Below are 15475 nucleotides of genomic sequence, written 5' to 3' on the forward strand. Positions count from 1 at the left end.
ATATTTACATATTTATACTTGGAAGTAAGAGTATATATATATATATATATATATATATATATATATATATATAGTCGAACCCAATCGGAACAAGTCACGTTTGGATTGGGTTCGTTAAAAGGGCGAAGTTTTAACCCGGGTCGAACATGAGCTCAAATTTGACATGTTCCCGGGTCCAAGTGGACTCGACTTCCCCGCTCGAGGCCTAATCGGCCTCTCTCTCTCTCTCTCTCTTCGGAAGCTGACACCGAAACCACCTCCTCCTCCTCCGGCATCCCCAAAGATGTTCTCGTTGCTTCCGGAGAACGTTGTCTTTTCTCTAGCGAACCCGGCATCCCCGAAGATGTTCTCGTTGCGGCCGCAGATCGGCCCTTTCTCTAGCGATCCCCGGGCACCGGCGCTCACTCCTAGCTCGACGAAGCCCCCAGCGACCCTCTTCCGTCGTCTCCGTGCTCACGAGCGAGTCACCCAACATGTCCCCCGCCTTCGCGCCTCCAAATCTTTCTTTCCCTGTACTGGTATGTGTGTCGAACAACTGTGCTCCGGGGTTAGGGTTTAAGGGTTCTAAAACCGATATCCTGCGAAGCTATAATGGGGAATTGCTATAGTTTAGGTTGATTTCACTAAAAGAACTTAAGTTGACCCTTACCCTTCAATTTGATGACGCCTTCAAAGGTTTTGGTCGATTGAGGTTGACTGATTGTAAAAGAAGCAAACTTTGGTTGCCGTAACTCTGTGTTCATATGAAGAACTTAGAGGGTTGTAAGGTAAAACTTTTACACTGTTTTCGCAATCGGAAGATTTTGGTTATTGTGCATGGACACGGACAAGTGAAATGGAACAAGTATGTCTGGATGTCAAATTTTAGGGAAGATAGAGCTCAATAATGTATGGACGTGACAATCAATGAATGTATGTCACATATTTACGTAATTATATATATAAAGATATATGTTGTGCTGCTCAGACAATCCACGATGTCATATATGTATATTATGAGATGTTGTATACCATTCATGTGATTAAGCTTTAAGAAAAATAATTCAAATATAAAAACATTTAGGATGTTGTTAGCATAAATATTATGTCAAGATTGTAAGATACATACATCTTGCAAATATGTATCTTGTTCATGAGCTTTAATGTCGATGAGATACATGCCCTACATTTGTGCTCTACCTTAACAATACATATGCAGATGATACATTTGTCCTATGTAAGATTTGAAGCATTGAACATGTTGGGGAGTATCTATCAAGTAAAGTTGTCTGACATGGATATTGTAATCATATTAAAGTCTTCATGCTTCATTAGATGCTTCCTGTTGCTTCCATCACTTAAAAAAATGTTAGATGTTAACACAATACTTGGTTTAATATAACATATTTATTAGCACAACATGCTCTAACAATGATAGGATGCTCTTATTTTGTAGGTTTGCTAACTATATGCTGGCCTGTACTATGCCAGCATAGGTATTGGCACTGAGCGCCCTGTATTGCCAAAGATAATACACCCCTTTCCAGAATCCACGCACACCTTGTGTTCCATTAGGATAGACCCCTGCGCCAAATCATGTACTATTCTGGGACATTATGATCTTATTCCATGCTCGCAATTTGCAGTTAAATCCTTGCTATGGTAATATAAAACTATGCAGTTAAATTTATTATTATTTAATTAATTCATGTTTATTAAAAATAGAGGGTGTTCCTCATTGATGATAAGACTGCTTTTGCAACTTGAGAATCATGGTGTTGAATCGTGAAAACAACCCTTCACGTGTGAGGGTAAATTTGCATAAAGTTGATCCTTTACAAAATCTGACGTGGCTGGATCATTTTGCAGTATGCTTTCATTCAATATGTTTTCAGGATCAACATGTGAAAATACATGCCAATAGAGTATATCCTATATTTTCTTCATATAATCATTAGAATGATTTTTTGAAATGATTTTCTTCTCCTCAATACCAAATCCTCTGTTGCACTTGCTCCTTTTCAAGATACCTGCGGTGAAATTTCTACGAAATACGAATTATCTGCTACCTTCAAATTTTAGGCCTTTTTAAACAGTATGATCATATGCATGTTGGTTTGCACAATATCTTAACATATGAGTTTTTAGGCTTAAACATTGACGGAAGCAAGTCTTATGCACATTGGTGATTGATTGGTTTCCCTTCTCATGATTCTGGACAGGTAAATGGATGCACTGGAAAAATGGGGAGAGCTGTTGCAGAAGCAGCGATTTCTGCTGGACTTCAGTTAGTTCCTGTGTCATTCAGTAGTTTAGAGAAGCCTGGTAGAACTTTAAAAGTAGGCAATACTGAGATTCAAATACATGGTCCATCTGAAAGAGAAAGTGTTCTTTCTTCTGTCTTTCATGAGTTCACTGATGTTATTGTGGTGGATTATACAGTGCCTGATGCTGTGAACGGTATATACTATATACTTCCTTTTTTAGTAGTTAATGTCTTTGTTACTACTCTCCAATCCTGTTTGTCTGGATACCTATGGGAACATAAGTCAGAACACGTTTCTTCATTAGAGCATAGAATCTTTAGTCTTTAGCTTTATTATGCCCAATATTATTGCATCAGCCTTTGGCATACCACAAGGAACATATAGCTGACTGACAGAAACATGCTTGATCTTGGATGAATTATGGCTGTGGTAATTGAACTTTTTTGTTGAGTTAAGAGGGCCTGGAAGTCTTTTGTTACATTTATTTCTTGTTTCGTGACTCTTGTGATGGTTCCATTTTATGTACTAGTTGAGTGATTTCATCTCACTATGTCACCTGCTTTTTGATAATGCAGTCAATGCTGATCTTTACTGCAAACTTGGTATCCCTTTTCTTATGGGGACTACTGGTGGAGACAGGCAAATGTTGTACAAAACAGTCCAAGATGCAAATGTTTATGCAGTAATCTCTCCGCAAATGGGAAAACAGGTGTTTAACAAAATTTATCTGAAAATATGTGTTGTCAATCTTTTATATTTAGTAGAATCCCTAAAAATAAGTCTTTCTTGTTTTATTAGGTTGTAGCATTTCTTGCAGCCATGGATATCATGGCCGATCAGTTTCCTGGAGCATTTTCGGGCTATACGCTTGAGGTATATGTAAAATCTTCACATTGTTACAATTTCCAAGAGCACAAAGGAAAATTGCACTAAGACAGAAAGAGGACTGGGTAGTTTCTCTTATGTTTAACTAGGAAAAGTGCAAGTTGTTACAATTGTAAACAAATTTGTTATGACTTGTTTATTCTACTTTACCTTTTTAATAGAAAAACTCACAAGATAATTATAAACAGATTTCCAAACCAAGTTGTCAAATAATGAATTAGTTCACAGTCCACCTGTGTTGAGAGAGATTGTTAAATTTGCTAACCAGTGTAAATTATGATTTTCTGTTCATCTTAGAAATGTGTTCATGAAGGTTATAAATCTTGGTACTGTACTAGTTTTTGTTATCTATGGGATTGGTATGCTATTTGGTGTAAGGACAGTACACTGGTATGTACTATCTGGTATCAATGAAAAAAATTAAAAATACATCATCAGACCTGTAATACTGGTCAGTATGCACCATATTGATCATTATTTGAGATCCCGATGTTCGCAGTGATGGTTTTCTAGTATTTGCAAGCCAAGCCCTATTGAGATGTTTCGATTTGCATCCATGCTTGCAAATTGTGAAGTGCATGGAGATTATGGTCAACAGTGAAATATTTGATTTGAAATATTTAAATGTGATAGTGATGTTTTTTTTTTACTCCTGCATGATTTGGGTATCAAACTGCTCTAGTTTTGTTTCCAGTAAGTTGTGATAACCTTTTTTCACTGTTAATTTAAGAGTAAAAAATTGTATCTTTATACAAAATGGAATTTGATGCCAATTCTCTGTCTGAAAATATTGAAACAACAATTGTATTTTAATAAGTATATGTTTCGTGCTTCTGACATTGCAATAAGCACTATGGACATGCAAGCTTTGTGAAAAACCACAATTCTAAAATAGTTAATGATAATGGGATTATGGATCTGTTTGTTAAGTTTGTCATCAAGATGTGAGGCATGTGGTCATCATCTAGAACATTTGACTAATTATCTTAAAACTAGCACATCAACAGGTGATGGAGTCGCACCAAGCGAGCAAACTGGATACTTCTGGCACAGCTAAAGCTGTCATTTCATGTTTTCAGAAGCTTGGTGTCACATTTGACATGAAGCAGGTTAGTTATAGTGAAGCATCGTCTTTTTTAGTTGGACAGTAGACACACATTAATATAAGGGTCTACATACTTTGTGATTCATGCTTTGATCAAAGTGTTAGTTGCTGGTTACACTCAGTGCACTTTAGAGAAGCAAATCAGTGTTCTGAATTGAAGCACTTGTTTTGTGGCTGAATTAAACTTTTCTTCCATATTTAAGCTTTGATGTATGTTTTATTGAAAACTTTAGATACATAATTCATGGACATAATATCTTTTACCCATCTCTTTCCAAGCTTTCCTGAAAACTGTTTTTCTAAACTTGTAGACGACTCTTTCCAGCACATCTGACAGCAAGTGTCATGGTTCTAGCTGACATGTATTTGATACACTCTGTGGTTAACAGATTAAACAGATCAGAGACCCTAAGAAGCAACTTGAGATGGTGGGTGTCCCCGAAGAGCACCTCTCTGGTCATGCATTTCACATGTATCATCTCACATCACCTGATGAAACGTAATAAAATCTTCCTGTGACTCAAGCAGTTACATTCTGAAGTGCTTCTCCAACTCCATTTGCATAATGTGTTTCATATTTGGTTCTTGGAGCAGAGTTTCTTTTGAGTTCCAGCATAACGTCTGTGGTCGCTCTATCTATGCCGAGGGAACCATTGATGCTGCCATTTTTCTGTTCAAGAAGGTCTTATTGCTTTTTCCATATCTTAAGATATTAAGTCCTCATTTTGGTTTTATTCTGATATTGTTGCATCAATGCAGGTCCAGTCCAAGGCTGACAAAAGAATATATGACATGATCGATGTCTTGCGAGAAGGAAACATGCGATGATAAATTTTTGGCCGTGAGCTGTATTTGCAGTTTGGGTCTTAAAGTTAGTCTTGTATCTGAAGTTTAGATTGGATCAACAGGACTTGGAAATTGATGATAACTGAGATTTTATCTGCAGATCCATTTCAGATTCCCATTGTTCATACCTGATGTTCTTGGTTCCAACACTGCAAGTTTGTTTATGATCAGCCAATCCGACAACTTCTTGGGTAAAGAACAGAAACAACAGGTTTGTTCGTGATCTCAAACCAGCTTATTATGGAAACTGGACTATTGCAGTGCCATTATACATCATTTTCTTCCATCTGCTACCGATTCATGTCCTAACTGTTAGATACCATCTGCCACCGATAGGTGGGTAAGGCACAACGTTTAGCAAACTGGCGAGCAATTAAGAACACTGGAACAAGCAAACCATCAGACAAATATGTAACATCTAATCCACTCTCTATACATTTCATGCATTTCATGACTAGCAAAGTCTGATTATGATAACTTGATCCACATTTACACACAATCTAATCTTGATAAGGACATAGTATACCATCTTCCTCCAAGCAAAGCCAATAAGCATATACGTCAGTAAAAGATGCATCAGTATTAAGCAGCAAAGCTAGCTGAAATAGATTTTAATAGCATGAAATTATCTGGAATGTCACATGGTCAGGCTCAGAGAGCACAAATGTTGACATTCAACTACAATTTGGAATCAAAGACAGATGACATTCTTAGAATATGTCAAATGATGCTATCAAATATTAAAAACAAAATCCTCCATAGCACAAAGAACCTTACAAAAATGCAGTCGCGACCTTAGATACAGACGCACTATCCTCACTCTGCAACTAACAAGTAACACGCTAAGAAACTTATCTAACAAAATTGTCTCGTCGTGTAGAAGTTTCCAATCACTGGATGGCCCATCAATTGGATGAATCTGTATTTCTGAGGCCATCGTTTGTATAGCTTTCAAATTTCAGGTGCTGTGTTCTCAATCTTGTCTTCCCTGTAATTAGAAATTGCAGAAACAGTAAGAGGTTGAAAAAAGTGAACAGACAATTCAAAAGATAAGCTTTCATGGTGTGATGCAATCACAAAGTAGATATATCGAGTAGATATGAGAAGGCAATAGGAATAAAGATTACACACAAGCCAGCAGGTGTTTGGCATGGAAGCACAGCTATGCATGCAAATTTGCAAAAGCTTGTAACCACAACAGAGCAAACAATAAAATTTCGGTGATATGAAGAGTGGAAGCAACTAAAAAGCATCAACAGAGGTTAGAGTTTCAAACACCATGCCTCGGCATTGAGGGAACAGAGTAACAGGGATATAGTTTAACAAGTATGCCAGTTGTTGGCAACAGGTCAGACTGTTTTGGTTTAGCCCGTAAAAGATCAATCAGAACACACAAAGACCATGTCTTAGATCAGTCAGGGTCTAATCAACTTGAGCATAATCCAGCCATTTATTTTGCATAGTCTATTTCAAAAAGTCAAATTTGGAGAATCATTCTGAACTAGTGGCCGATGAGATAGTAAGTCAAACTTAATGAGATCACCCTAGTGGTAGTGCCTAAATATGTGACCCTTAGAACAGAGACTAAAATTTACTTTTGATAACAATTGACAATAAACCATTTTAACGGCAAGCAGATTGCTTGTAGCTCGCTAAAGTTCACTCCAATTTCAACCATAACAACAAAGATTTTAGGTTCGATGTCAAGATTTTTATGCCTGATTTTAGTTAGCTTTGCTCATGAACGTAGAAAAGAGAGAATTTAGAACATCAAATAAAAACGCAAAAATTGTGAAGCAAAGATTCTCAATGCCAGCAAGAAGTAAATGATTCAATTATCTTTGCCAATTCATGAGAAATGACATTGATAACTTTATGCAATGAATGAGAGGTCCTCAAATCATTCTAACAATTTCACTATAACATTATAGTTCGTAGAAACAAGAAAATTGTATTAAAATTTAATGAGTCATGTTACTATTTTAAAGCAAGGTATACAGTTTCGAATAATATAGTTCGTACTGAGCGATACGTATCAGTCCGTCAGTTGACCGGTACATGGATCGCCCGTTACCGAACGATATATATATATATATATATATATATATATATATATTTTTTTTTTTTTAAAAGTGACGTCACTTCATCCCGTGTGAGAGAAGGAAATATATATATATATATATATTAAAGGCAACGTCGTGTCGTCTCAACGACGTTGCCTTTTATAAAAATATTATATATAAAAAAATATTTTTATATATAAATATTATATATATATACAAGACGACGTCGCCCTGTTTGAGAAGAAAAGAGAGGCAACGTCATCGAATTATATATATGCATATGTATATGTATATATTATACCAAGCGGTATACCGCTCAGTATACAGTATTGTACCGTACCCACCGATACAGTTTAATATTTCAAACCTTATTTTAAAGTTTAATATCGTGAAGAGTCAAATGATACGTTGTAATGTACTCTTTTCAAGGGCAAATCATATCACAGGTCAACTAAAACAAAATAAATGAGAACAAATTATAAGTATCAGCAATTGCATATCCAGCAAAAAAGCAGTTATAGATTCAAACAACAGGTGAGAGAAGAGCTAAAGATCAGACCTTGGAGTTGATGCCGCAGCTGCGTCGGGGTTCCTCCAAGCCCTGTCTGTGCGGCCCTCAGGCGACCTTTGAGACCCATTTGCTGCCCCATAAACCTTCTTGCCAAACGAAGACCTTTCTGGCGGAGCATCGCCGATCTTCCTGGTTTCCAACTTCTCATCGATCTTCTTCCAGTCCTGCCCCTTTTCTGCTAATACCTCTTCTCGTGGACGAGCCTCTCCAAAGGGGTTCGAACCCTTGGTCTTCTTCTCCGTTGCTCCTTTGTCCTGCTCTCCATGGGCCGGTTCCCCGTTGATTCCATTGGACAACAGCAGCGAGCGGGGCTGCAGCACAAGCCTACGCCTTCCATCGCTGCCTTTTTCCTCCTCCCTCCTCCATGCATCAGAACCTGCGACATCCTTTTTTCTCCCCCATGTTTCGGAATCAGCGCCTCCTCCGTTGGATCCCTCTTTGGTGAACATGTCGAAACCACCCCTCCCTTCCCTGGGTCCATCGAAACCGCCGCCGCTACCGAACCTCCGGCCGTCTGCCGGCGGCGCAGTTCTCTTGCTCGAGATCCAGCTGTCCGATTCGTCCGCCTTGGACTGAGACTCAAAGAAGCCCCCTGCTCCTCCCCTCTCCCTCCTCTCTGGAACCATGGATTTCTTCGCCGATCCCCAGTCATCGACCTCATCGGCACGGGACGGCCCCAGATCCCTGTCGGATCCACCGCCAGATCCGCCGAAACCACCCCTCCTCGGCTCGTCAGAAGGCCTGGCCGAGCCCCAGCGGGAGGGGTTGGGGTCCTCCCCGGATGCGGCGGCCCGGCCGCGGGCGCCGCCGTAGGACTGGCCGAAGCCGCGGAAAGAGGAGCGTTCGAGCTCCTCGGCGGAGCGCTCGCGGGGGCCGGTGGGGAGGAGGAGGAGCTCGTCGGGGGTGAGGCCCGCGGAGGAGGAGGAGAAGGCAAGGCGAGCAGAAGAATTGTGGGAGACGGGCTTGCCGGTGGTGAACTCGGCGAGGGACATGCTCTGCGCCTTCTTCTTCTTCTTGGAGCCTTTGGTGGCGGCGGCGAGGGAAGGGAAGTCCCGCTGCTGCTGGTCTGAGGCGTCGGATGTGGAGGAGGAGTCGTCCTTGGCGACGGCCATGGCGGCCTCGTGCTGCTCGGCGTCCAACGCCCAAGAGATCGGTTTCGCCCACGCCGACCCCGAAGACGCCATCGCCCTCCTTCCGTGAAGGCTATGAACGATGCGTTGGTGGCGGCTGCGAAACGATGGACTCGGGCATACTGGTACGCATGCGCTGTGCTTCGCATAATATAGAGAAGCGTAAGGAAGCAGGAAGCGTTGCGTCTCCTGTGTCTCTCCAGAGAGACCAAACACTACAAGTTTATACTCCATTGGTTCGCTATGCGGATCCCACGCAGATGATTGTGGGACCCATACGTAGAATCAATGGAAAGCATTGCGTGTTGCACACGAGAGTGAGCGGCAACGGTGATGACTTGGGATCGGATTCCGAGCGCGTGTTCGCAGTTGGAACTAAGTCGGCATTGTTGGAATTAATGATATCCCAATCCTTTTCATATGCAAATTAAATGTATCTGAATCAATAGAAAGCCATTACACCTCTAGATTTTAATTTAGCACGGAAATTTTAGAGCTTATCTATACACTTATAATTAATCTTTCATCAATTTGCTAAATATTTTAGTTGTCATTACTATTCTAAAAATTTCTACCCAAAATTGCTATGGTGGTGATTAGAATTTACTAACGCGAGGGATATATTTATTTATATTTTAAATTTTATAATATTGAGTACTAATCATGATTAGTAGTGCTAAACTTTGTATATATATATATATATATATATTCTCAATTCTCATCCATCCATACATGCATGGAGGCATAAAGTTATATTTTTCTAAAGGAAAAAAGAAAAAGAAATCTGGTGCTTCTCCATTCATCATACATGAGGGCAAGTAGCTTCGACAACCTTTATTCATCAAAGGAAATGCTTCCATTTATCTGTTGCAATAGACGAGCTTGATTCATTCTTTCAGTTCTCCAACAGTGGAAGTCTACGGACAAAGCAGCGCACTAATTAAAAGGAATGGATCTTAATGGACATGAATTGATGACAAACCATATCAGGTGGAATCTGGAGCTAACCTTCTCAGCCTATTTCACTCACCACTTGTCTAGCCATTAACTAAACCGTTGCCAGGTTTGGTGGGAATGTGTTGTCGACAATCCAAAGGAGAAGAAGAAGAAGAAGGTAGCAGCAGTTACTTATTCTTCTCTTCCTTCTTCTCGAGTTCCCTTGTGGAGGCTTTGCCGCTTCCTCGATGCCTTCTGCTGCAGCTCTGCGCGATGATACTACTCTTGAGCGGATTCAGCAATGCTGCTCCCATGACCGCAAGTTTCGCCACAGTGGCAGGCACTACCCAGTGCTTGGACTGCATGCAGAACAACATCAAGTCCGAAGACGCAGTCAAAGGTGTACATCAACAATTATAGAGTTCCCGAAAGAACGATCAAGAGAGTTAAGAGTTGTTGTTGGTTTGATTCAAGCAGGACTAAGTGTGGCCATCAAGTGCAAATTAAGCAACGGGGAGTCCGAAACTAAAGCCACTGCTGCGGTCGAAGAAGGGGGGAGTTTCAACGTGCAGATCCCGAGCGAGCTCAAGGGCGAGTGCTTCCCGCAACTCCATGACGCCCTGGACGTGCCTCGCCCCGGCGAGAACGGGCTGCGGCCGTCCAAGCTCGTGATCAAGTCTAAAGAGGAGGGAAGGCATACGTTCGTCGCAGCATCGGGGAAACTCTCGTTCTCGTTGGCGACGCGTGCATCGGCATTCTCCTGGCCATTGTTTGAGCACCCAGCAGAGTGGCATCGTCTCCACATGCACTTCCTCCCCTGGCACAAGCCATGGCACCGGTTTCCTCCCTACGCTTTGCCCCACAAGCCTTACGTATAAATCTTGCACGACTGCACATTTCCTATTGCCAGGATTTATGGAACAAGCCTCGAGTCATTAGAACATTGATTGAGTCGGTGAGGCAACTAATCGAACAATAATTTTTAAATATTTTTTATTTATTATATATATTATTAAAATATATAAATATTTTTATAATATAATTAAAGGGAAATTCTCTAAAGTATCTTAATTTTTCACTTTTTCCTATAGAGCGAGCTCTCTTTGTTTTATTTCATCTCTTATATTTTAAGAAATAAGATTATCTTTAGCTTCGACACGTATAGTGTCCACCTTCGTGCCACTCATGAAGGTTTCATCATCGTTTTCTTCATCTCTATCTCACCGATGGAGGTCTCGTCATAATCCTTGTAGACCTCACAAGGCCTCTCATTATCATTCTAGTTGCCTCCACCCCGCCCACAAAGGCCCCGTCATCATTCTTGGGTGTCATCACTCATAGGCCTTGTGAGGCTCCTTGTCATTGTCCGCGTCATCATCTGCATCCCCAGGGTGACATCATAGAGCATCCTCTCGAACGCTCTCATCCTACTTTTTATCTCTTGCTCTCGACGCTCGCTCTACACATGCTCTCTTGAGAATAGAAGAAAAGAATATAAGATAAAAGCGACAAAGACGATAATGAGAAGCCTCACAAGACCTCGTGGATGGTGGGGCATTCACTAATAGTAAGCCACAAACAACCATTGAGGATAGTGACTAGTGGGATGGAGGTAACGTTAAGCTCATATTTTAGAAAATAAGAAGTGTCATGTGAGAATAAAATAAAAAGATTAGGCTATGCAAGAAGAAAAACATGAGTTTCTTTTTTAGAAATCGTCATATAATTAAAGAGGATGTCTTTTGTTCTCTTTCATCCTAATAATAATAATAATAATAATAAGATAGATGTCTTTTGAAAAAATATCATATATTCTTGTAATAAATAAATAATTGAAGTCATTTTAATTTTCTGAAACTCCAATTGACTGAACTGTTTAGGCACTTGAACAAAAAAATCTTTAAATGTCAATAAAAACAATAATGGTAAAGCGGTTGTGTGTTCATTCATATTAGTTGTAGCAATTAACCTATTTAGGTTGTGTCTAACAATCATAAAGCGCCAATTAGAAGGCCACTTCTCAAATCACGCTTTTATTGTAGAACGAAAAAGAAAATTAATTTAACAAGCTAAAACTCTCGGCAAGATGAGACTTATCTATCAATAATTAAAAAGAAATTACTGATGAGTCACATGGTTGAAAATTAACCTACTATCTTTGACTTAGGGTTAAGCATTTTTGGAACTCTACTAATTTAATTAGTTGGAGCCTACATATTATTATAACATATTTGCTAAGTTAATAATCTATTTTCAACAACAAAATAAGCTGAAAAATCTCGTTATGATCAGTGTATGGAGCTATTAGTTATGAAAATTTGCATGACGTAGAGCGATGTTATCCTATGTCATTATACTAAAATATAGATTTGCCTATGTAAATAGATCTCTAGAGTATCCTAATCTCTAGATTAAAAAATTTATATTGGAATCCCTATAGTTATGAAAATGAAACATCTATGTTTATTTATCCTAATGTCATCAGTTTTACTTACGAAAATATAAAAATAATAGATAAAAAGATAATTTTAATATCTCAATTGATGGCAGCGGATGACATCGATGGTACCGAACGACGACGCTACTGGAGGTCATGGGTGACTGTTATGGATGAGGAGAGCGATGGTGAGAGATGAGGGTTGCTCTGCATCGACGCTGATACAATTATCGAGTGACGAAAGGGCCACTTGATATCTACATCAGCGGCCCTTTCGTCACTCAACAACTGCATCGATGCCAATGCAAATGCATAGTGACGAAATGGCTGCTCGGCTACTGCGTCGGTGTCAACGCAATTATCGAGCGACATCACTCTATATCTGCATTAGTGTCGATGCAATTACCGAGTGACACCTCTCTACATCTACGTTGACGTTCATGCAAATGTCGAGTGACTCTTTCATCACTCGATAACTGCATCGATGATGATACAGATGCAAAACGACGAAATGGCTGCTCGATAACTACATCAGCATCGATAAAGATGCAAAATAGCTCTCATCTCTGATCTCATCCATAATTGTCACCCATGGCCTCTAACGATGTCGTTGTCTATCACCACCAATATCGTCCATCATCAACAATTGAAACATTGAAATTATATTTTTAATTAATATTTTTCATATTTTCATTGATAAAACCAATATTGTTATGATAAATAAATATAAATATATTATTTTTATAATTATAAATATTTTAATATAAAATTTCTAAGCCTAAAAATTAAAATGTGAAGATCTAATATATAATTAGCCCTAAAAGAGACAACTTTTTTGGTCCACTCATTGTACGAAAAACTTTCTATTTAGTTTCATATATATATTGAAAGGAATAATGCCAACACAGATTATCTCTTACAAAGAACAATTTTTGATCCCTCACACTAGCAATCTCGATAGGCTTATTTTTGTTGTTAAGGTTTATAGATGATAATAAATGAAAGCACTTTGTTGCTTTCATGTTGCAAGGTGGCGTTGCGTCCCATCAATTCGATTCCAACCTCAGGTCTATCCCTGTGGCGGGGTAGATGTCGACGCAGTCCGCCCAAGGGTTGCAGCGGCCGCAGACGCCGACCGCGACGTCCCGCAGCGCGCGCCAGACCGCGCTGTTGCACTTGAACCCGGACCCGAAGCCGATCTGCAACACCCGGTCCCCTTGGCGCACCCGCCCCTGGGCCTCCGCGTAGGCCAGCTCGTACCACAGCGAGCTGCTGCTGGTGTTGCCGAACCGGTGCAGCACGCTCCGCGACGGCTCCATGTCCGCCGCGCCCAGCCTCAGGTTCTTCTGGACCTCCTCCAGCACCCCCCGCCCCCCGGCGTGCACGCAGAAGTGCTCGAACGCCCGCCGGAAGTTCGGGATGTAGGGACGCACGCCCCTCAGCCTCAGCACCCGCCGCGCCACCAGCGTTGCCAAGAACTTGAGCAGCTCCGACGGCGGTAACACCAGGGGCCCCAGGGTGGTGATGTTGGTCTTGAGTGCGTCCCCGGCCACGGCCATCAGCTCCCGGGCCAGGGACACCCCGACTGCCCCGCGGTCGTCCTCCCGCTGGTACACACACCCGTAGCAGCCGTCGTCCGCCCCCTTGTGCGTTCTTACCGCGTGCACCAGCCGGTACTTGGCCCGCCCCGCGTCCGCCCGTCGGTTGGACAGCAGGACGGCGGCGCCACCCATCCGGAAGATGCAGTTGGACAACAGCATGGAGCGTTCGTTGCCGAAGTACCAGTTCAGCGTAATGTTCTCCGTGCTCAGCACGACCGCATAGGCGTTGGGGTTCGCCTGGAGCAGATCCTTGGCGAGGTCAATGGAGATGAGCCCCGCGCTGCAGCCCATTCCGCCCAGATTGAAGCTCTTCACGTCTTCCCGCATCTTGTAGTGGTTCACGATCATGGAAGCCAGCGACGGGGTCGGGTTGAACAAGCTGCAGTTAACAATGAGGACGCCAACGTCGCGCTCCGGGTCGACGCCCGTCTCCTCGAAGAGGGCGTCGAGGCAGCGGAACATGACGGCCTCCGCCTCCATCCGGGCCTCCGCCATGCACAGCCGAGGGGGCCGCGCCTGCACCCCCGGCGGCAGGTACGTCTCGTCCCCCAGCCCTGATCGCATCGTGATATTGGTCTGGAAATCGAGTGATTCCCCGGTGAAAACGTGGGTGCACTCGGTCATCTCCAAGAACCCCTCCTTGGAGATCTTGTGCTCGTCCTCGGGCCTGTAGCAAGCGAAGTCCACGAGGTAGACGGGGCGCGGCCGCCTCAGGTAGTAGGCGCCGAACAGAACCATCAGGACGGCGACGGAGGCAAGGCCGGTGGCGGGGTCCAAGGAGAGAAGCCGATCGAGCCGTAGAGTGGCGGCAACGGTCGCAAGAATGAGGGGGGCCAGGAGGTAGGCGGTGGGGACGGCGGCGTAGTGGAGGCCAAGCTTGACGTACTTGAGTTTGACGAACTGGAGGAAGTCGGGCAGGCGACGGCGGATCTTGATGACAATGGAGGAGCCCCCGAAGGCCATTTCCGCGGTCAGGCACTCGCGGCCCATCACAGCGGGCTCCGCCGTCGCTGCCTCCATCCTAATCCACTAGACAGGGATGGTGGCACCAGCGACAGCCAGTGAAGGAAGATATATAAATGGTAAGAAATCAATGCAGTAGGAAAAGACGAAGAAGGACGGAGAGTAAATGTGTGTGCGCGCCGACGGCAGCGACGGTAGCAGCAGTCGTGGATGGGACAACGGCAGCTGGAGAGAAGACTGGGGAGGCGATGGGTGAAGCAGGTGGCCGAAATTAATTGGAGATCGCTCAACAACCAGGCAGGGTGGCGGGCGGAAGCTGCGTTGACGCGTTCCGCCTCCGCCATGATTAATGACGGACGCTCCTTCCTCCCGAGCTTGACTTGACCAGAAAGAAATCCAAACATTTTGACATATTTATCCTTCAACAGTTTCCAAATAACATATTTGTCACACGTACGCTTTTCCCATTGATTCATATCAGCGTCTTCCTCTGTTCTCCAGGCGCTGTTCATCGTCTCGATGAACTCCTCTGCCCTCTTATGCAGCTCAGCATCTTCACTATTGGAGACTTGTATCTAAGTGAAGGGTCAACTCTGCTCTGGAAGAGAACATCGCATGAAGAAATTACAGCGACAATAAGGCGATTGCTGACGGACATGCATAAGAACAATTTTGATAACAATATAATACAA

General features: G+C 42.5%; 2 protein-coding genes and 1 pseudogene across 3 annotated transcripts; 1 reads left to right on the forward strand and 2 right to left on the reverse strand.

Annotated features, from left to right (window-relative positions):
• Positions 1-164: 164 nt before the first annotated feature.
• LOC135611034 (probable 4-hydroxy-tetrahydrodipicolinate reductase 1, chloroplastic) lies at positions 165-5185 on the forward strand (annotated as a pseudogene). The gene is made up of 8 exons (XR_010486409.1): positions 165-518; positions 2202-2439; positions 2822-2955; positions 3045-3119; positions 4139-4240; positions 4626-4735; positions 4831-4918; positions 4996-5185. The product of XR_010486409.1 is annotated as a probable 4-hydroxy-tetrahydrodipicolinate reductase 1, chloroplastic (transcript).
• A 493-nt stretch (positions 5186-5678) lies between these two features.
• LOC103982714 (eukaryotic translation initiation factor 4B3) lies at positions 5679-8985 on the reverse strand. The gene is made up of 2 exons (XM_009399708.3): positions 7705-8985; positions 5679-6070 (listed from the first exon to the last, which is right to left on the reverse strand). Exons 1-2 carry the CDS (start codon positions 8898-8900, stop codon positions 6034-6036), a joined length of 1233 nt encoding a protein of 410 aa, XP_009397983.2. The 5' UTR covers positions 8901-8985; the 3' UTR covers positions 5679-6033.
• A 4118-nt stretch (positions 8986-13103) lies between these two features.
• Positions 13104-15402, reverse strand: LOC103982713 (3-ketoacyl-CoA synthase 1-like). The gene has a single exon (XM_009399707.3). The coding sequence runs from the start codon at positions 14838-14840 to the stop codon at positions 13266-13268; it is 1575 nt and encodes a 524-aa protein (XP_009397982.2). The 5' UTR covers positions 14841-15402; the 3' UTR covers positions 13104-13265.
• Positions 15403-15475: the final 73 nt, after the last annotated feature.

Source organism: Musa acuminata, chromosome BXJ2-4, assembly GCF_036884655.1.
Source record: "Musa acuminata AAA Group cultivar baxijiao chromosome BXJ2-4, Cavendish_Baxijiao_AAA, whole genome shotgun sequence".
Lineage (NCBI taxonomy): Eukaryota > Viridiplantae > Streptophyta > Magnoliopsida > Zingiberales > Musaceae > Musa > Musa acuminata.